The sequence below is a fragment of the Rana temporaria genome, chromosome 8, assembly GCF_905171775.1.
Source record: "Rana temporaria chromosome 8, aRanTem1.1, whole genome shotgun sequence".
NCBI classification, from domain to species: Eukaryota; Metazoa; Chordata; class Amphibia; order Anura; family Ranidae; genus Rana; species Rana temporaria.
This window is the reverse complement of record NC_053496.1, coordinates 88,829,219-88,851,633: the sequence shown is the minus strand read 5'-3', so window position 1 is coordinate 88,851,633 and position 22,415 is coordinate 88,829,219. Positions and strand designations below refer to the sequence as shown.

General features: G+C 41.5%; 1 protein-coding gene across 1 annotated transcript in view; it reads left to right on the top strand.

The window, feature by feature from the left end:
- The window catches only part of DNA2 (DNA replication helicase/nuclease 2), a 40,507-nt gene extending 25,104 nt beyond the window's left edge, over positions 1-15,403 (top strand). The window contains exons 14-21 of the mRNA XM_040362174.1: positions 1,545-1,769; positions 1,927-2,120; positions 2,303-2,392; positions 2,480-2,681; positions 6,171-6,260; positions 11,456-11,638; positions 12,564-12,710; positions 14,858-15,403. Of these exons, the coding sequence (XP_040218108.1) occupies positions 1,545-1,769; positions 1,927-2,120; positions 2,303-2,392; positions 2,480-2,681; positions 6,171-6,260; positions 11,456-11,638; positions 12,564-12,710; positions 14,858-14,902 (1,176 nt within the window). The 3' untranslated portion in view covers positions 14,903-15,403. The remainder of the gene's footprint in view (positions 1-1,544; positions 1,770-1,926; positions 2,121-2,302; positions 2,393-2,479; positions 2,682-6,170; positions 6,261-11,455; positions 11,639-12,563; positions 12,711-14,857) is intronic.
- Positions 15,404-22,415: the final 7,012 nt, after the last annotated feature.

Sequence of the window (22,415 nt, the reverse complement as noted above, 5' to 3'; positions counted from 1 at the left end):
TTTTCCTCACTGTATATGATAGGGGCAGAGCGACCCCCATATTCATCTCCCAGCACAGGTGTGTGGTCACACTCAGCTGGTTCATCCTGTGGGGACAAACCTTGCATGTACCATGAACTGGGGGATGGTTCTCAATTTAACCTGTAGCGCTCGCCCCCGAAGGAGCCGCTGAATAGTTTGGGATTGGCGTATTAAGTTACCAAGTTCTCTTGTCTAGGGGTATAACTTGTGAGTGTGGATAAGGAGCAAATGTCCAGACAACAGCGTGGATTTTCCAATGCTTTATTCCAAGGCTAACATAGCCAACATCAACATAACACACAGTAGAGAAAGGGTTGATGAGCAAGAGGAAACTGTGGTATCAAGCCTTGGATATCAAAGCATGGAGAGCAAGCCTCCTCTCAGTACAGATAGCTCAAACGTCACCACTCCCGCCGGAGTGGGTAAAGTGCCCCCGGACAGGTAGTTAACTTTAGCCTGGCAGCCGGTGGGTCACTTGCAAATAAAGTCACTGGGAGGAAACAGGGCCTCTGGACAGGCCTGATAGGTATTTGGAAATGGTTAAAGATTAGGACTGACGAATCCTCCCAGTAAGCACAATTTAGGGTCACCCATGGACAGTTGCAATGTACCTGTCGTGTGGCGTGGTGACCGGATCCCTGATGGTACGTCCCAACCTCGCAGACAACCTCTGTATCTAGGTTCTCCCGAGCAGACTCCTCATCGTACAGCTCCCAGCTTAGGATCTGGAACCCAGCAAGCCGCTGGGGTCCCTCTCAGCATCAAGGTGAGACTCTGCCTGGTGTGCAGCTCCGGTCAGGCGAGTCTCGAAGGTGGATGCCGCACCTGGACTCGGGCCCCGCATAGCACATCTACTCATGGCGGCTGCCACAGATATACCCCCGCCAGCATGCCCAAAAGAGTGAAAAACCCTTCTGATTGGCTGCTGGGAAAGATAGGTCCATCAGAACCCCTCTAGCGCCAACTGTCGTCCAGGGGTGACAACACACCCCTGGCACGCAGACCGACCTAGGAGGCAGTTCCAAACTGGCAACAGCACAAACTAAACATCTGTGAGTGGGAGCACCTTAAATCTCCCATTGCACTAACTTTAGCGTCCCACTAACTAAGAAAAAGGGGGGGGGGGCGCTACAAATCATTTAATATGTTTTCTATTGTGAATAAAATATGGGTAGGAGATTTTCAAATTGTCGCATTCTGTTATTCTGTAGATATTACAGAGCATTCCAATTTTTTGGGGATTGTAAAAGCAAAAATGTGCAATTCACAATAAACATTTAAGGTGAACATTTGCTGAATGTGTGTGCTCATAAAAAGTATGCTTTCCATTTAGTATAGGAAGAAAGCATACTGCTTTAAGTTACATTACATGTTAATGAGTTCTGGGTGCTGCATTTTATTTTCTCTGCGATGCATTTTTTTATTGTAAACATGGTCTCATACAGTAAAAGCCTAAACTTTTGGTTATTGGGACCTTCAGTTTCAAGTTCCTTGGTGCAATGTAATATTCTATTCTATTTCAGGTAAGAATCCTCTATGCCTGTGGATTCAGTGTGTTGCTGACCAGTTACACACACTCTGCAGTAGACAATATTCTGTTAAAGCTGAAAAAATTCCAGGTAGGATTTCTGCGCTTGGGACGAACGCAGAAGATCCATCCAGAGATTCAGAAGTATGGCGAAGAAGAAATCCTCAAAGCCAAATCAATAAAGACATTAAGTGGGTTAGAAGAACTCTATAACAGTCAGGTATGTTGGGTATTGTAAATGTGTGGTTTAACAATAAGCCTGTGGTACATAAGATGACATTTGTAAAACTGCTGTCTATTTGAACATTTGCTACTTTTAGACATGGCACGTGTTGAAGCGCTCATGAGGTTTTAAAAGCATTATTATTGTTATTTAGCCTGTTGTTGGGACAACGTGTATGGGAGTCAACCATCCAATCTTCACTCGGCGGAGGTTTGATTTCTGCATTGTGGATGAAGCTTCTCAGATCAGCCAACCAATCTGCCTCGGCCCCTTGTTCTTCGTTGACAGATTTGTTTTAGTAGGGGATCATCAGCAACTTCCTCCTCTTGTTCAAAGTGCAGAAGCCAGGTAATATTATATATCATGTATATTCCATTACATGAGCAATGATCATTGACTGCCTTCTAGTCTCTATTTTGTTGTTGTTTGAGTCAGGGTTAATGTGTTTTCAGTCTCCAGCGATGAAAAACTTCCATATTCTTCCTCTCTAATGTCAGTATTGCATAACAGGCCTAAATCTGTTTTGGCAGAGAGCTAGGAATGAGTGAAAGCTTGTTTAAAAGATTGGAAAGGAACCAAGACGCAATTGTCCACCTGAATGTGCAGTATCGCATGAATAGGTAAGGATTATGATATTATTTTGGCCATACAATTTAGCATGTACTTGCTTGTTTCATTAAAGTGATGATGACTTGTGCTCTTTTCAGCAAAATAATGTCCCTGAGCAATAAGTTGGTATATGGAGGACGTCTAGAGTGTGCCTCTGAACGGGTGTCTACAGCCACAGTCCAGTTACCTCAGCTGAAGTCTTTAAAGCTGGAGCTGGAATTCAGGGGGACTCCTGAAAGTGCCTGGATCAAAGATGTCCTGGAGCCTAGTAACCCTGTCTTCTTCCTCAATACAGAGAAGGTATGCTTTACTAAGGCTTGGATACACACAGGCTGAAACGGTTAATTTGGCAAAAATCGGACGACTTTCAGAGTATGTGTACAGCTCCCTGTCTGACAGAAGCCGGTCTTATGACTGGGGAACATGTTGGAAAACCAGAATCTGATCAGCGCTTGCAGCACTGGTTGTCCCCCTGTCAGCATTACAATAGCTCAGTGTGGAAGTAAGGCAATCCCTCTGTTTTTTTTTTGTTTGTTTTCGTCCAGCCTGCTGTGTTGAATAAAAAAAACGTATGCGTTTACCCAGCTTAAGGGCCCTTTCACATGGATGTGTCCATGTACGGGCTCCGCTTTGCTCAACGGGGATCGCTCTGTCAATCCCCGTTGAGCAGGCAAATGACAGGTCTGTCTCTGCACACTGTGCAGGGACCGACCTGTCAGAGCACCTCTCTCCCTTATGGGGGATCGGATGAAGATGGACCGCAGACTCCATTTACATCCAATCCGCAGACGGATGGAAAATTGGGGTTTAGGGTTTCCATCCGTCACACTTTAGCTGACATCCGTAGCTCCATAGAGGAGCACGGAGTGTCCGCTCAGTTCCCCCTAAAAACTGACAGGCGGACCTTAACGGTCCGGCAGTGTGAAAGGGGCCTTACTCTGCTCAACAGCTTTGTAAAAGCGAAGAGTAAATTCATAATCTAGAAGAACAGAGCGCAGCTCCTGTTGTACCAACAGTTTTGTTTAAAAAAAGGCCCATTTTTAGTCATATTTTATTTTTAGACATTATTTAAGCTGAAGTTAATTTAAAGTTTGATACAGCATGTGTCAAGCAAACAGGTTACAGTACAAGTGGAGTGTCAGTATCACCAATAAACACCAATAAACAGGCTGAAAAGGTAGTTCTATGGATCCACAATGGTATTCACCTTGCATGCCCTGGAAATGTAAGGTACCACTTAGAGCAGTTAATGGACAATTGTCTGTAATACAATTTAAGAGTTTGAGCGTTATAGTTGCAAAGGTTTTCGAAGAAAGGCTAAAGGAAAACGAAGGGGTATGTGGTTAATGGTGGAGTAGTAGGTAACCCTCCAAGTGGATGTAGTAGAAAAGGAACATTGAGGAAAAGGGGCCTTGGGGGGGGGGGGGGGAGAGGTGAGATTGTCTCTAGGCAAGAGAGTGGTGGGTAGACCAGAACTCGCATCCACAACTAAGTGGGGGTATGGATGGGAGTGAGGAGTGTGTGAGAAAAAGAAAGAAGAGAAAATGGGGTGGGGGATGGAGGAGAGGGTAAGTCACATGATCGTAAAGGTAGACCAAAACAATTACAGTAAAACCTTGGTTTGAGAGTAACTTGGTTTGAGAGCGTTTTGCAAGACAAGCAAAATGTTTTCATAAATTTTGCCTTGATATACAAGCGATGTCTTGATATAAGAGTAGCGTCATGTCACAACTGAATATAAAAGAGAAGAGAGGAGCCTCTAAGTGTAGCAATATGGTTACATTTTATGAAGGTACAACATTTAGCAATGTATTGCTGCACTTAGAGGTGCCTCTCTTATACCCTGTAAAAAAATGCTTTGATATACAAGTGCTTTGGATTACAAGCATGTTTCTGGAACAAATTATGCTCGCAAACCAAGGTTTTACTGTATTGTAATAGCTAGGTTCTATATCCAGCAGGGGGAGACAAACCAATAAAGACTAGATTTTATTACCACCTGCAGTACTGAACAGCCATTAAATTTTTCTGGATTTTGGTTTCTAATCTCATTAGAGTGGTTGCATGTTGATGGATACCTGCCACAAGGAAAGGGGTTTCTAAGGGAAAAAAATTCTAGCTTCCTGCCTGTCATGCTGATTTGACAATGTATGAGTATTTGAGCCAGAACTAGTATGCATCAAGTTAAAACAGAATTTATACCGGCTCGTTTAAAGTTATTAAAAGGATGTAAGCCAAAGATTCAGTTTGACAGTCAGGCAACTAGCATTTTCAGAATGGTCAAAGGAGGCCATTTCTTTCCTTCCAAACTTGTTTCCTTTAAATGGGGCTTTTGCATTTATTAAGGTGGATTTACACTGACGTTGTATTTCTATTCTGTTGCTTCCATTGGTTCTGTCACATTAATTAGGGTTGGAGTTCTGGTGACAAATATTCACAGTTCAGGCAGAAATGCTGGTTAGCTGGCTTGACAAAGGTGTTCCCTAAAGTAGCTTCAGCAGAGGTCAGGTGACCAGGAGTCTGTAGATTCTATTTATACAAGATAACATTTATCAGAAGCTTTTTCACAAGTTTCTACAGAGGATAGTATATTATAGGGCTGCAACTAACAATTATTTTCATAATTGATTAGTTGACCGATTTATTGTTTCGATTAATTTTTTAATTACCTTAAAGTGCGGTGTATAATTTAGTGCGCAGTAGGGTTCCCAGCGTGAAGCCGAAAGGCTGCACTGCCGGGTTCCCTTACCCGCAATGGCGACGGCAGCACCCGACAGCTGATGGAAAACATCAGCTGCGGTGCCGACATTGAGGGACTGCAGGACAGGTAAGTCTCCATTTATTAAAAGCTAGCAGCTGCAGCATGTGTAGCTGCTGGTTTTTAATACTTTTTTTTTTTTTCCGGAACACCCCTTTAATGTTCTTGTCTGAAAATTGATCCGTGTGGCCAGCATAAGGCTCAGTACACACCTATGCAGTTTGCTTTTGATCTGTTGGTGCAGTGTGTTTTGCTGTTGTGTTTTGATTTTTGCGCATGTGATTTTTGCTGTGATTTGCGCGTTTGCATTTTTTATGCTTTTTTTTTTTTGGGCCAATTTGTTGGGCAGATTAAAAAAGACAAATTGCTGCAAAAACGCTTTACATGCTTCTCCATTGAAGTATATTAAACCCAAAAAAGCACCATTTTGCATTGAAAAAATTCCTTGACCCTTTCCAAATATGCAGCAGTTGAAAAAGGCATAGATGTGAACGTGTCCCATAGGAAACCATGTTAAATTAACTGTGGTGCGTTTCTGCAAAAAATGCATAAGTGTGAACCAAGCCTAAGAAGTTTAGTAAAATTATGGGGTTAACAAAAAATAAAATGAGCCCTTTATAGTACAAAAAGACAGTAGCGATTATTAGTTTTTTTTTTTTTTTAACAAAATTATGTTACTGGCCGATTAATCGATTATGAAAATAGTAATCGATTTATTTCATAATCGATTGGTTGTCAATTTAATCGATTAGTTGTTTCGACCCTAGTATATTACATTATTGGTTTGTTTAAAATAAAAATTGGTACATTATTTAATGTACTTTGAAATTGTTCCTGCCTTTCTCACACAATAGGGATAGCATTTTATTTGCTAGAACAAATACTCTCCTGTAGATCAAGGTTACTTATGGCATTTTGTATCCACTTTCATTGATAGTCTTGATTCATAAGTCAGTCATCCCTGTGTATGTGTGGAATAGGAGAAAAGTAAAAAAACAAAACAAAGGCAATGTGGTATTCTGTTTTTCTAGATCCCCGCTCCAGAGACAGAAGAGAAATGTGGTGTCAGTAACTTAATTGAAGCTAAGCTGGTGGCGTACCTGGCATTTCTTTTTGGAAAGGTATGTAATCCTGGTAACTATGTTGATGCTGATTTAATGGTTAACAAAAGGTTGTTCTTGTTATGCATATTCAAGGTCACAATGATGGAAGCAGCTTTTGCCTTGGTAGTTGCATTCTTTGTTTATCAGTTCAAGTTATGAACACTGTATCTTATACAGAGCTCTGTGAACTGGACAAACCTTAATAGATGATCACTGTCAGGTTGGACACTGTAATGTATTGTATATCCTGGTGGTGTGATAATTTTAGACCCCAGAATTGGAACTACACGTTAGAGGTATTTCAATAAAAATGGTGGTCTCGGGTGAACAGCTTTTTTTTATTTTATAGTGTGACAGCCTCACCTCGCTATTGGGGTATTGGGTGTTAACTACTTGCCGACCAGCCGCCGTCATTCTACGGAGGCAGGTCGGCTCTCCTGGTCTCTAAGCGGCCACTAGGGGCGCATGCGCGCCGTCCGCTCGTCCGTGACTCCCGTGCGGGTGCCGGGCACCCGCGATTGCTCGTTACAGAGCGGGGACCGGGAGCTGTGTGTGTAAACACACAGCTCCCGGTCATGTCAGGGGGGGAAATGCTGATCCTCTGTTCATACAACGTATGAACAGAAGATAAGTGATTTCCCCTAGTGAGGCCACCCCCCCCACAGTAAGAACACACCCAGGGAACATACTTAACCCCTTCCCCGCCCCCTAGTGTTAATCCCTTCCCTGCCAGTGGCATTTTTATAGTAATCCAATGCATTTTTATAGCACTGATCGCTATAAAAAATGCCAATTGTCCCAAAAATGTGTCAAAAGTGTCTGCCATAATGTCGCAGTACCGAAAAAATATGTTTTTTTTTATATATTTTTGGGGGATATTTATTACAGCAAAAAGTAAAAAATAAAATTTTTTTTCAAAATTGTCGCTCTATTTTTGTTTATAGCGCAAAAAATAAAAACCGCAGAGGTGATCAAATACCACCAAAAGAAAGCTCTATTTGTGGGGAAAAAAGGACGCCAATTTTGTTTGGGAGCCACGTCGCACGACCGCGCAATTGTCAGTTAAAGCGACGCAGTCCCGAATCGCAAAAAGTGCTCTGGTCTTTGGGCAGAAATATGGTCCGGGGGTTAAGTGGTTAATTAGAACACTAATGTTGGCTGGGGAAATTATTTTATTTTTTTTGGGCAATTTGCATATTTCCCTTAACTTCGTTTTTTGGATATGTTTTTATCCTTTTTTTTTTGTAACTTGTGATTTTGTGGTTATTTTATTCTGTTATGCACTGTATATATCTAGTGGTAATTTACATATAAAGTTATTCTTAAACCTCCATAAACAAAATTAAGTAGAAGCATACCTTGACTTAAAAGAACATTTATGCGCTCCTAGGTGGATGCAGCATTAATTTGATGCTGCATCTGTTCCCTGCCAGCTGTGCATTGAGAACTGAGCGATCTAACACTGGTAATCGCTCAGCTCTACCCTCCACTGTGAGCAGAGACCAGGGACTGGCAGTCTATGTGTTCTGCCCCTCCAACTCTCACTGGAGAGCTGAGCTGTGGAGGCGGTGGGAAAGACTGGATCCGTCTCCCTGCGGCTCACTGAGAGGCTGAGCCAGCTTCCAGTCCAGGCATCTGGGTGAATCCCGACTGTAAAGCTGACCACATCTCGCTGTCGGCTGAAAACCAGTCACAGGAGTGCAGAACGAAGTGCACCCCTGTGATCCATAGAAGCAGTACAGCCAAAATGGCCATACTTCTCCTTTAAGTTCCCCGTATGTATGCAGCATAATGAGCTTTTGCAGGTTTAGTGTAATTCATATCTGCCTTTAGGGTAACTCTGTTGCCTTGTAGGGTCTCCCTGGAGACTGATTGTAGCCACCCTGATGTGCGCTTTCCCGGCCTGCTTTTTTTTTCTCGTTGAACAAAGTTTTTATTGAGTAAAAGATGCATATATATATATTTTGCATACATATGGCACATAAAGTTTCCATAAATCAAATGGTACATTCAGAACAAGTACAACAATTGATGTATATTAATAAAGTGCAAGCAGACAATAGTGTTTTCAACATTTGTAACAAGGCCCAGAGGAGATGAAAAAAAACGTGCCTGTCTCCTGGCCACACAATAAACACAGGGTAGACTGGTTACGTTTGTATCTAGCCACACATATAGGGGTAAGGTATGCCCTGTGAGTTATGAAGATCTGGGAAAGCCTGTCTGAGAGCCTAGGGGATACTGCCTTGCAGGACTCCAATGCCTCCTCCCACTCCTCATCCTCCAGTGGTCCCACCTCCCTTTCCCAACGAGGTTTCAAATCAAACGCTAGTTTAGTGAAAATGGGAGTAGAGAGCATATTGTAGAATGCGGATCTGTGCTCTTAACTATGGCCATGATAGGGTGTGGGGTAGGTTCCAGAAAGTTATGTGAAAATTGCGCTTGGGCAACATGTCTGTAAAAACCTGAAGAACCTATGATTATGCAGTGAGAATTCCTCTTCAAGCATTTGGTAGGTTTTGAGATTTCCGTCTGAGAATAGGTGATGTAGGTAATAGACACCCTGTGAGGCCCATAGCTCTGAGCATGGAGAAATTCATGTAAGCTTTTGTTATGCCATAATGGCGTATAATCATTGTGTTGGGGTATCCCCAAACTAGTAGAGGCAAGATCCCAGATACGCTTATAATGATACAGCAGGGATTTCACATCTCACATCGGTTCAGTCTCCAGTGCGCTGGGCTCCGTGGGCAAAGTAGAAGTCGAAATTTGGTACTGCCTTGTCATTGTGAAACAATTGGAACAGTTGTGATGCAATATAGTAAAGGTTAAAATCTGGTAAGGCCGGACCTCCCATGTATGTTGGATTTTTAAGTGCTTGCCAGGCAAGTTTATGTCTGCCCAAGACAAAGGGCTTAAGGAGGGCTTCGAGTGACTTAAAGTCTTTTTGGGGTAAATATATTGGGGTGTGCCATAGGACATGTAAGATTTTGGGAAGGAGGACCATTTTTATCAGTTTTATGCAGCCCCATACCCCTAGAGGTAAATGGGCCCACACGCGTATCTTGGTTCTAACCAAAGAAATATATTGAGAGCAATATAGTCAGAGATGAGTATTCCCAGGTACTTAATGGTATTTACCCGTTGGAGTGGCATTCCTGCCTGGGACTCGGGCGGTGGGAAGCTATCAATTGGCAGAATCTGTGATTTCCCCCAGTTGATCTTGAGCCTGGAGAAAGTTCCAAACTGTTTGATCGTCTGGAGTGCGGCTTGAAGGGAGGGACCCGAATCGGCGAGATAAAGCAGTGTATCGTCTGCGTACATATTAATTTTTTCTGTTAAGGGTCCCACCTGCAATCCTTTTATCTCTGGGTTTGTGCGAATGGACACGGCCAAATGTTTTGCAGCGAGAGCATAGAGAAACGCGGAGAGCGGGCAGCCTTGTGTCGTACCCTTGCTGAGGGCAAACTTCCCGGCCTGCTTTTTATCTTTGTGTGCTACTTTATTGTGCTCGGGTATCATCCTTGGGGTGCTGGTGTGCAATGAATTTTAGGACATTTAGTCCCAACACGTCTCTGTTTTCAGGTGCTATGCTTAGTGCATGAATGTGCATTGTGACAGGTGTGCAAGGAATTGTGTGACATGTAGTTCCAGTGCACAAGCTCTAAGCCCTTTGCACAGCGCACACTCCTTGATCAAAGTTTGGGTGGAGAGCAGCAGTGAGGGACATGGCTTGGAACTCTTTAAGAAGGGATAAACATTTGTTTTACATCTAGTTACATTCTGTTAGAGCCAAAACAGAAATTTGCACTGAGGGTTTAATACCACGTTAACCACTTGCCTACAGGGCACTTTCACCCCCTTCCTGCCCAAGCCATTTGTCTGCTTTCAGCACTGTTACACTTTGAATAACAATTGCGTGGTCATGCAATGCTGTACCCAAATGAAGTGTTTATCATTTTTTTTCCCCACAAATAGAGCTTTCTTTTGGTGGTATTTGAACACCACTGTGGTTTTTATTTATTGCGCTATAAACAAAAGGACAAGTTTGAAAAAACAATATTTTTTACTTTTTGCTATAATGTAAAAAAAAATTGCAATAAGCGTATATTGATTGGTTTGCGCAAAAGTTATAGCGGCTACAAAATGGGGGATAGATTTATAGCATTTTTATTTATTTATTTTTTACTAGTAACGGCTCCGATTTTTTATCGTGACTGCGATATTGCGGCGGACACATCGGACACTTTTTTGACACATTTTTGGGACCAATCACATTTATATAGCGATCTGAGCTATAAAAATGCATTGATTACTGTATAAATATGACTGGCAGGGAAGGGGTTAACACTAGGGGGTGATCAAGGGGTTAATGTGTTCCCTAGGGAGTAATTCTAACTGTGGGGGGAGGGGACTGACTGGGGGAGGTGACTGATCCGTGTCCCTATGTACAAGGGACACACCATCAGTTTTCTCTCCCTGAAAGGACGTGGATCTGTGTGTTTACACACACGCACAGATCCACGGTCCTGCCCCGTTAGTGGGCAGTTGCAGCCGCCGGGCACGCGCATCGGGTTCCCAGTGACGTGGTGGTCGCGCATGCCCCCTAGTGGCTCAGGAAGGCGCGACATCATATGACGCCCGCCCAGAACGAGAGGGTCTTCGCCCAGCCGTCATATGACGGCGGGCAGTAGACAAGTGGTTAATGCTTAACACCAGCAAAATTATGTGTTTTTACATATTATATGACAGAAGACAGGATTTTGGACGGGTTTCTATTTCTGTCTGTGACCCATTAGGGAGATTTCTCCTCGTTCCTGTCCCTGTAAAGCCTAGAAGACACAAATAACAGTGAAACTGTTATCAAAAGTTCTGACCCTTTCAGTCGAATTTACTAAAACTGGAGCACTTGGAATCCAGTGTAGCTGTGCGTGGTAGCCAATCAGCTTCTAACTTCAGCTTGTTCAATTAAGCTTTGACAATAAAACCTGGGAGCTGCACCAGATTTTAGCACTGTCCAGTTTTAGTAAGTCCCCCTCTCTGTCTACTAAAAATGTATGTTTGTTTTTGTCCCCAATTGAGAGATTTCTCATGAATTCCCGTACTCACGGAGTAATCTCAAAAAGGACCTGGCAATAAAAAACTATTTTGTGTTCGACCTTAATACTAAGTAGTTATATGTTTTTTGTTTCCATTTGTTTTTCTTATTTTAGGCTGGCTGTAAACCATCAGACATCGGGATTATCGCCCCCTATCGCCATCAGTTAAAAGTTATCTCCACTTCTTTTGCAAAGCTGTCCTCCAGCACTGTGGAAGTTAACACTGTAGACAAGTACCAAGGGAGAGATAAAAGTGTGATCATCGTTTCATTTGTGAGAAGCAATATTGATGGAAAGGCAAGTTTAATTCCTATTCTCCCTGATTTGACGGTCGTAGGCAGATGGTTAATCAAGGCTTGTATTGTTTTACTCTACCTGTCAGAAATCACATGATACTTTCTTATACAGTGGCCCCCAGAGATTAAAAACATTTTTTTTTCTCGGAGTGCCACCCCCCTGGTGTTTTTAAAAGAGCCAACAAGCATTACTTGCTCCGTGGGCAAAGCTGGTATCTTAAAAATATCATGTTTATCAGTTCATAACAGTGTGATAATGAATCTTAGGTCTGGCCTGGTGTCTTGGAGACAGCAACACAAGTTTTATTTTCCACAAAGAAAAATACACTACTAGAGCAATATAAAAGTGTGATTTCTGTAACCACCAGTCCTGTAGCTAAAGGAGGTTAACACAAGTACCAGGTTGTGTGATTGTCATATCAGGCTAAGCTCTGATACTTCAGTCCATACTGTACGTGAGGCTTTTAGTTCTGTCCAAGTTGAGATTAATCCAGGCCCTTGTCTTTCTGCTGTCAAATGCCAGAGCTTCATTGGACAGCAGAGGTTCTGACATATGAATGAATAGCGCCAGGGGAGAATAGAAAGTTGAGGTACCACTTAACAGTCTGGGTCCCGGATCCGAGGTGATCTACATGGATGCATTTAAAACTTGGTCACCTGTAATTTATTTATAGTCTGTCCACTCAAAAGTAACCTTACAACAGCTACTGGTAACAAACCCCAGTTTTTGTTGGACTGACCCTTTTTAAATTTAGATTTTTGTCCCTTTTTTAATGGAGATACATTGTACTGTTTACTGTGTGTAGGGTGTAAGTTGTGTGCATTGGAAGAAACTAAAAGGGGGCAGTATATAGATTTCTGTTCTTACAAGAAAAATAAACCTTGAAAATGTAATGGGAATCAGATTTTGTTTTCTGTCTGAACAGCTTGGTGATCTTCTGAAGGATTGGAGGAGGCTGAATGTGGCCCTCACACGAGCAAAGCACAAACTGATCTTGGTGGGCTGTGTTCCAACTCTTTCCCGCTTCGACTCAATGCAGCAACTAATCAGCTATCTGGGGAATGAGAATTTAATATCCTTTTGATGTGAATACATTTTCAGTAATATATTTTAGATCTCCATTGCTCTATTATACACAATTTACAGTCTCATGACTACTTAATCCACGTATAGAGCAATGATCTTCTATCGCTTTATTAAATTGTCCAAAAGAAAAACTGTTCTACTTTGCTAGTTTCAACCAGATCATACCTTTTATTCCAGGGCTTGACAAATTTGCTTGGAATCTAGAAGCCAGCTAAAAAAGTTAGGAGCCAGAAACGTGCTCTGTCCCGCTGAGCTTGCGTGCAGAAACGAACGCATACGTGAGTAGCACCACCTATGAAAGCGGTTTTCAAACCACACATGTGAAATATCGCAGCGATTGGTAGAGCGAGAGCAATAATTCTAGCCCTAGACCTTCTCTGTAACTCAAAACATGCAACCTGTAGAATTTTTTTAAACATCGCCTATGGAGATTTTAAAGGGTAAAAGTTTGTCGCTATCCCACGAGCGGACGCAATTTTGAAGCGTGACATGTTGGGTATCAATTTACTAGTGTCTTTTTTTTTTTTTTTTTTTTTTATCCAAAAAAGTGCTCTTGTAACACCGCTGTTTAAAAAGTATTGCAACGACCGCCATTTTATTCTCCAGGGTGTTTCAATAAAAAATATATATAATGTTTGGGGTTCTAATTAGAGGGAAGTAGATGGCAGTGAAAACAGACAGGGGAAGCTCCATTAGCATTGCTGGTTGTCTTGTTATACTAACGGCCACCACAAGATGGCTCCAGATCACAGAAGGAAGCATAGGCCTGTAGAAGGCCGCAAAGCCACGGCCCCAAATACCGGCCCGACACGATCGCGAGGTGGGGGCGCACAGGATGCCCCAGGCTCCAGGTCGCTAATTCTTGTCGCAATGGCGACCTGGCGCCTGGGGTTTGTCCAAGCCTGCTTTATTCCAAGCAACAGCAGGTGTTTCTTTAACCACTTTTTGTTAAAGTAAATATAAAGTAGGAGTTAGCCTAACCAGGCTGCAAAAGTGGAAGTACATTTTCAGTTTATATTTGTTACATGACAATATTCAAATACATATCTTAAATAAAAATTCTGCTTAAAGGGGCTATGGAGTTAATGTTTACCATAACTACCCTATCTGTACTGTGCTGGCAGATCTTATTCTCATTTGTGAACTAAACTTCAAGACTGTCTGCCCTAGGTGTTGGGGCTCTCGAGGCTTGGATTCTGCATTGAATGTTGAGAGGAAGCTCAGCATATCCGCACCTTGTCCATCTGTCATTGTTCAGAATAGCTTGCAGTACTGTGCATAATCCTGCTCCAAAGAAACCACTAGCAAGATGAGAAATCATTTTTAAATTAGTCACCAAAATAGGGTAAATCTCCCTATGATAGATAGGGCTATATAAAAATTTAAATATTTTGTTAGAGAATGCGCCTTTTTAACATTTTCAGCATCTTAAAGCGGATCTCCACTCTAAAGTGAAGTCGCGCTGATCGGCACCCTCCGGTGTCACATTTGACACCTTTCAGGGGGGAGGGGGGTGCAGATACCTGTCTACAGACAGGTATCTGCACCCACTTCCGGCCCTACGATGCGGGCAAAAGACGGGTTTTTTCCTTGCTTCCCGTCCGTCCCCCGTTGTATGCTGGGAACACTCGGCTCCCAGCACACAGCGGGAGCCAATCGGCGGGCGCAGCGCGACTCGCGCATGCGCCGTAGGGAACCGGGCAGTGAAGCCGGAGCGCTTCACTTCCTGGTTCCCTCACCGTGGATGGAGGGGGGAACAGCAGGGTGACGAGCGATCGGCTCGTCATCTGCTGCGATCGGCGCTGGACTCCAGGACAGGTAAGTGTCCTTATATTAAAAGTCAGCAGCTGCAGTATTTGTAGCTGCTGGCTTTTAATATATTTTTTTAGTGGCACATCCGCTTTAAGAACCCCTAATTAGTATTCAGTTCATATTGTAATGTACCCCTGAAAGGTCTCCACTTGTACAGAAAATAACCTTGAATATATGGCTCCTGAATCCATATAGGTAGGTATTCTCGCATACGTGATCTACAGTATAAGCGTCTTCCAGACAACCATTACACATCATCTTTACTAATTGTAATTTTTGACTATTTACAGAATTTAGTTTTGTCTTCCTTAACACCAGAACATTCTTAATCTCCCTCCAGCAGCTCATGAGCATCTCCATGGCTGAGAAAATTGTGAAATGGTCTTCATCGATTCAGTTGTTACGTGTACTTTGAACATAATGTGAAATCTGGATTGGGAGTTTTATTTTATAGACTACTATTGTTTATACAAACTGAGCTGCTGATTGAATCATTCCAGTGACGCTAATAATTGTGCCATTGTTAATCTAAACTTGCATATTTTTTTTTTTTATGGACACATGGAAAGATTTTTCTCTGCCACACCTATAAGCATTTCAAAAATACCTCATTTGTTTTAAGCTAATAAGTTAAATGTGCAAACATTTTTAATACCATGCAAAAAATCCATATGATCTGAAATATGGAAAGTATTTTCGTAATACTTGCTATAAATAAGCCAATTTAAGCTGCTATGGTATTTGTTTTTTGATACGGATTCTTGTTTGTTTTGAACTATTTATAAAAATTCTTAAGTATTTTGTATATTTATATAATAATAAAATGTAATTTTGTAGATTTATGATAATAAAAGGTGATGTTTTGCACATCGTTTTTTCTTTCATTTGGTAAAACAAAGTAATTACAGAGTGATTATTGCAGTAGGGTTAATCCCTCCAATCATGGCACAGGTCTGGTGCACATGGCAACTACGGTACTTTTTACTTGTACTTGCTGTGAAATAGAATTTGCATGTTTAAAGTGGTTTTAAAGTGTAAATATTTTTTACCTTAATGCCCCCTCCATCCACCTTATACTTGTACAAGTCCTTACTTGATCTAGTGCTGTGTCCACCTCATGCAGTCAAATCCTGTAATGGGGAGGACAGGGATGAGCTGCACTGTCTGTGTCTATGGACGCAGCAGCGTGGCTCAGAAGCCAGCATGCAGGTGTGCCCCCATACTAAGCTGCTTGCTTACTAGAGGAGAAGCCAGGAGTGTCGGCAGCGGACCCAAGAAGAGGTTTGGGTTCTTCGCTCTGTGCAGTTTCATTGCACATAGCAGGTAAGTATAAAACCATTATTAAAAAAAAAAAAATAGTGTTCATAATTGCTTTAACCACCTCGGCTCCGGAAGATTTTACCCCCTTCGTGACCAGGCCATTTTTATTTATTTATTTTTTGCTGCTATTTGGCACTGCACTACTATAACTACCAATTGCATGGGCATGCAAATAGAGCTTTCTTTTGGTGGTATTTTGCTCACCACTGGGTTTTTTATTTTGTGTCCTATAGGCATAAAAATGTATTCTGCTACATGTCTTTGATAAAAAAAATCCATATAAGTGTATATTCGTTAGTTTGCGTAATGATTATAGCGCATGGTGGCCATCAACCACTTATAATGGGACTGTGATATTGCGGCTGACACTGACGCATGGGGGGAACTGATTAAATGGCACTGACATTAACACTGCCATTTTTACAGTGATCAGCGCTAAAAATATAGTCATTGTACTAATGACAATGGCTGGGAAGGGGTTAACATCTAGGGAGATTAAGGGGTTGAATATTTGCCTAACTATGTGTAATGTACACGGACGTAGGCATCGTCACACCAGTACATCGCTTTGCCTACAGCGTCCACAGTACATTGCGGGCGGCCATTGTTTAATATTTGTTGGGTTATTGCTGGTTTGTAATGGCAATTGTAAGCAGTAAAGCTGTATTTAGACAGGTAATTGTTTTTTTTTTTTTTTTTTTATTCTACAGAAGTAATATAGTGAACTTCAACATCACATGTACATTTATCAATCAGAGGAGCACAGGTCAGATCAGTCACAAGATGGCGGTGCTTCAGTAGCATGCATGTATCCCATGACCCAAAGTACATTGCAAATAGAGATCGCTCAACTCATCCCACAACCCAGTCACCAGCATTCCTCGCTATTGGGTGAAATCAGAAGCTCAGGGCAGCTGCCTGTAGCTACTGTATACCAAACTGTCCCAGAACCCACATTGGCTACAGGAAACACATTTTTGTCATACTAGCTTCATGTACAGCGGATAAAGTAAGTATTGAACATGTCACCATTTTTCTAGGTAAATTTCTAAATGTGCTAATGACATGTCAATTTCACCACGTCGGTAATAACCCATGCAATCCACACATACAAAGAAATAAGTTCAGAAATTAAGTTATGTGTAATAAAATGGAATGACACAGGGAAAAGGTATTGAATGCACGAAGAAAGCCAAGACACCAGCTGAAATCTATTAGTAATTATATAGCAATCCTGCCCCTTGTTAGTGCAAATTTAATATCAGCTGGTTCAGTCTTCAACTGATAGCCTATAAAAAAGGTGTCTCATTACCAAGGTGTCACACAAGAAACATCTCATGATGGATAAAAGCAAAGAGCTCTCTCAAGACCTTTGCAGCCTTATTGTTGCAAAACATACTGATGGCATACAGAGTGATTTCTAAACTCCTGTATGTACCAGTGAGCACTGTTGGGGCCATAATCCAGAAGTGGAAAGAACATAATTTCACCATAAACCAGCCATGACCAGGTGTTCCACGCAAGGTTTCTGACAGAATTGCTGAAGAAAAAACATGTTGAAGCTCGTTTAAAGTTTGCTGCACAATATTTAGACAAGCCTGTGCAATACTGGAAGAATATAGTCTGGTCAGATGAGACCAAAATTGAAAACTTGGGATGCCATCATACACACCATGTTTGGAGGTCAAATGGCACTGCACATAGCCTTAAAAACACCCTACCAAAACAGAAGTTTGGAGGTGGGAACATCATGGTGTGGGGCTGTTTTTCAGCATACGGTACTGGCGATTGTCATGTCATTGAAGTAAGAATGAATGGAAAAATGTACCAAGACATTCTTGATAAAAATCTGCTGCTATCTACCAGGATGATGATGAAATGAGAGTGGACATTTCAGCAAGACTTCAAATGCAAAGCCAAGGAAACGCTCAATTGGTTTCAAAGAAAATAAAGCTGATAGAATCGCCCAGCCAATCACCTGACTTGAATCCAATAGAAAATCCCATGAAAGAACTAAAGTTCATAAAAGAGGCCCACGGAAACCTTCAAGATTTGAAGATTGTGTGGAAGAATGGGTCAAAATCACACCTGAGCAAGGCATGCGACTAGTTTCTCCATACAGGAGGTGTTTTGAAGCTGTAATTTCCAACAAAGGATTTTGTACGAAGTATTAAATACAACTTAGCATGTTAAATACTTTTTCCCTGTGTGTTTCCATTTTATTACACATAACTTAATTTCTGAAATTATGGATTGGATTTATTATATCAATATTGTGACCAATTAAATGAACTAATTTCTTCACTTTTGCTAAAGAGCCTACATGTGTCATTGTGTCTCATGAGCGCTAGTTCTAGTGTTTGATTGGTGTATATTTGGTACTTCCGGGTGCAATTCTATCCTGCTGCTCTGAACTCATATACTCTTTGTGATTATTACAACTCCTGATAATTTTAAGAATTCATTATTGTCCACCAATTTTAGCGCTGGTGTTTCTTGCTGTTTTTTTTTTTAAATACTCGGTGACCGTTCGTACGCAGTCGGAAACACTCCGGAGCAGAGGCAGTACTGCACACCTCAGAGGCTTGAATCCTGCTTGTTTTGCAAGGCAACACGCGCCAACCGAGTCAGGATTTTGAAGGGAAAAAAAAGTTTGTATTGCGAAACGCTCGTTAACTGCGTTACTCGCAATCCGAGGTTCCACTGTATCTGCCTTTAACATTGCCAAACCTTAGCCTGGGTTCACGCTAGTACTGCTACATAATCATTGATTCTTTTCAGTGCGTTTCTGTATCCTGTTTTACATGCATTTTTTTTTCTTGTAGGAGTAGACTGGATATTTATTTATTTTACACAAAACTCAAAATAATTCACTAAAAGGGGATTGTACGTGTGTTTTACTTGTATTTTTTATGCATTTCCATTAAAGTCTATAAGGCTAAAAGTGCACTGTGCAACACCAAAAAAAGACTTCCTGTGTATACAAAAAAATAAATTAATCTGACCACCTACTTGAAACTCTTGCTCATTATCAGTGGTATAATGAATACCATTGGATTTTCCCTTGACCTAACATCACTATATGCCTGAATCCCCAAAGATTGATGGCCATACAATACTTTTTGTCTGAAGAGGACCGTCTCCATCCTTTACAAGCAAGTGTTCTCGTCCGAGCGATTGAGTTCATACTCCATCATAACTACTTTCAGTTTGATGATGAATACTTTCTTCAATCACGTGGGACAGCCATGAATCTATTCATGGCATACTGGGAAGACATGCAGATATGGGTTCAAAATCAATACTCGCGTCATCTAGTTTATTACGGCATGTACATTGAGTATATAAGGAGACAACATCACCATACAATATTTTTTTAGGTACTGCAATAACAATCCTCTTGGGATCCAGTTCACTCTGGTATCGAATCCCCACACGCTCATTTTCTTGGACCTAGAACTTTCCCATGATCAGGAGCGTAATATTTGCTCCAGGACACATTTCACACCCACTGCTGGCAACTCATGTACACAAGTCCAGCTGCCACCACAAGAAATGCATTCAGAATATCCCCTATAGTTAGTTCCGCAGTTTGAAATGTAAATGCAGTACCATGGAGGACAGCAAGTCCCAAAGTTAGATCCTCAAAGTTATTTGTAAAAGGTCATCATGAGGGGGATCAGACGATTCAAAAATATCTTGATCAATACACAATGACTGCTTCGTCTGACACCTATAACAGACAACTTCCTAGAAAAGACCCATTTTTCATTTCTCAATAGAACACCAAACATAGGGCCATCAAAAGATCTTTAAACAAATATTTGGGCATCATACTTACCAATCCTTAACTACGTGACCACATCCCTTCCAAACCAAATGTGGTGATCAAGAGGACAAGAAGTATCCGAAAATTACATTGCTCCAAGTAAAATCAAGACTAATAATAATAATGATGTGCAGATCACCATTCCCAAGATGTTATCCCTCATTGGCATGTACTGATGTTACAAAAAGCCCTGCATTACATGTGTTCATGTCACACATGGTCAAAAGACATTCAACGATCGAAGAGGAAATTAGTATACCATCCAGGAATTTCTTACTTGTTCCCCTAGTTATGTAATTTAACTCATTACTTGCCCTTGCAAGAAGTGTTATGTAGTATATAGTATCAGGACTCTTCAAGGTAGATTTGGAGAACATAGGAGGCTTAAGGATGACCCTCCGTGATTCAATATAGCACGCCACTTCGAAACTCGCCACAATAAAGATTCCTCATTACTCAAGGCTACAGCTATCCAATCAATCCCAGGTACCTTACTGGAAGGCGAAAGGCTTAGAAAACTTTGCGCACACGAGACATATTGGATATATAAATTAAATAGCTTAATACCGGAAGGCCTGAATAAAGAATTGGAGGTGAACACGATCATATAGTCACATCAGGCCTACCCCTTGGGATTCTTTCACTTGCTCTCCATTCTATTTCAAATTTTTATCATTTTTTTTATTCTTATCCAATTATTTATAATTTCATACTTTATCTTCATTTTCACCACTTACACTCCGTTTTTTTTATTATTATTTTCATTGTACTTATTTTCATATTGATTTTTATTCTCATTTTTATTTTTCATTATTATATATACATTTATACAATTTTGACATCCCCACAACATTTTCCATTGAACAACTTTTTTGCTTTTCTCTATTTCCATCCCTTTGGATCATTACATCTCATTATTCAATACATTCCATGCACACAATATGTTTCTATTTTTATATTGTCTTCTTTAGCCGTATATACAGAGTTGTCCCTGTCATTTCCACCTCCAATGATTTTACATCAACTTGATATATAATCTCACTATGTTATATTCCATGGGATCATTTTAACCATTCCCGGAGGTACTTTAAAGCTATTATGCTGATGGAGACCTGGCTAGCATCTGAAAACGTGTTCCTATTGGCCCTCACAGCAGACACACCACTACGGCTATACGGGGCAGCCCAATGCCAGTCTCCCTGCACGGATTCCAGGCTCATCTCACTCCCTGCAATGGCCTGCTTTTCTTCTGACCACGGACAATCGCACAGCTCCCAGCTTACACTTGGATAACATATCCATTGCGACCTGTCATGCTTCCCCCCCACCCGCCTGTGAGTGCCATCTGTTTTAATATTGATTATTATGCTAATAAATTGTGCTACACTATGCCGGTTTGGCAGTTTCTTCCCCTCCCTTTTACACCAAAAAAAACATCTCCACCGTTTCAAAAATGCTCTGCACTGTGCTTGCTGCGTTTATGTGAGCAGGCACCACAGAGAATAATGTGATTTCCATTGTGCATGCCAGTACGTCTGCAAACAGAGAAAATGCAGTAGTGTAAATGAGGGTTAAGGGTGTTTTAAAACATTCAACAAAGTTATATGACGTTTCTTGAAAGCTTTAAAGTGGATGTAAACCCACCACTCACCCAGTGTAAACTAATGGCACGGTATTAATGTATATATACATGCAAGCCTCTTGCATGTATCCCTACCTTGCAAATGTCACCCCCTTGAGCAATAGGAGCCTGCAATACTCCGGAATCAGTGGGTGGGTCTCTTTGCCGGAGCTCGTGGGCAGAGTCGTGGTGTCACAAGACTCCCAGCCCACCACTACACTCTCCTACTGTCCTATTCCTGAGTTTTGAGTAACAGCCAGTCAATACTCAGGAAAGGCCCCACATGACTTCAGCATGCCCAATCATGCTGAGGTGTGGAGCAGCCAATCCTGGGAGAGCTGGAGCAGAAAGGAGGAGGTATGTGAAGCTGGAATCATAACACAGACTCTGCTCTCTTGCTCCTTTGTGGGATAGAGAAATCAGATGTCGGTCACAGCAGTGGCAGATGGGGTTTACATCCACTTTAAAGTGTATCTAAACTCAAAAAACAAAAATGTAATATACAGTATTACAGCTTACCAATTCTTACATGTGACAACTGCATTTTGATTTCTCTTTTTAGGCTTTTTTATTTTCATTTTAAGCTTGCGATCCCATTTTCTGTGTTATGCCGCATACACACGATCGGACATTCGAACAACAAATCCGTGGATTTTTTTTCCGATGGAATGTTGGCTCAAACTTGTCTTGCATACACACGGTCACACAAATGTCAAAAATCCAGACCACCAAGAACGCGGTCACGTACAAGACTACGACGAGCCGAAAAAAATTAAGTTCAATGATTCCGAGCATGCGTAGGATTTTTGTGCATCGGAATTGCATACAGACGATCGGAATTTCCGTCAATAACTTTTGTTGTCGGAAAAATAGAGAACCAGCTCTTAAACATTTGTTGTCGGAAATTCCGACAGCAAATGTCTGATGGAAGCCTACACACGGTCGGAATATCCGACCAAAAGCTCACATCGAACATTTGTTGTCGGAAATTCCTACCGTGTGTACGCGGCATTAGGCCCCTTTCACGTGGAGGTCCACCTATCGGTTGTCAAACCAGATGTAAACAGATGGGCAGAGGGTGTTTGTGTGGGTTGTGTCTGAGTGTGCTT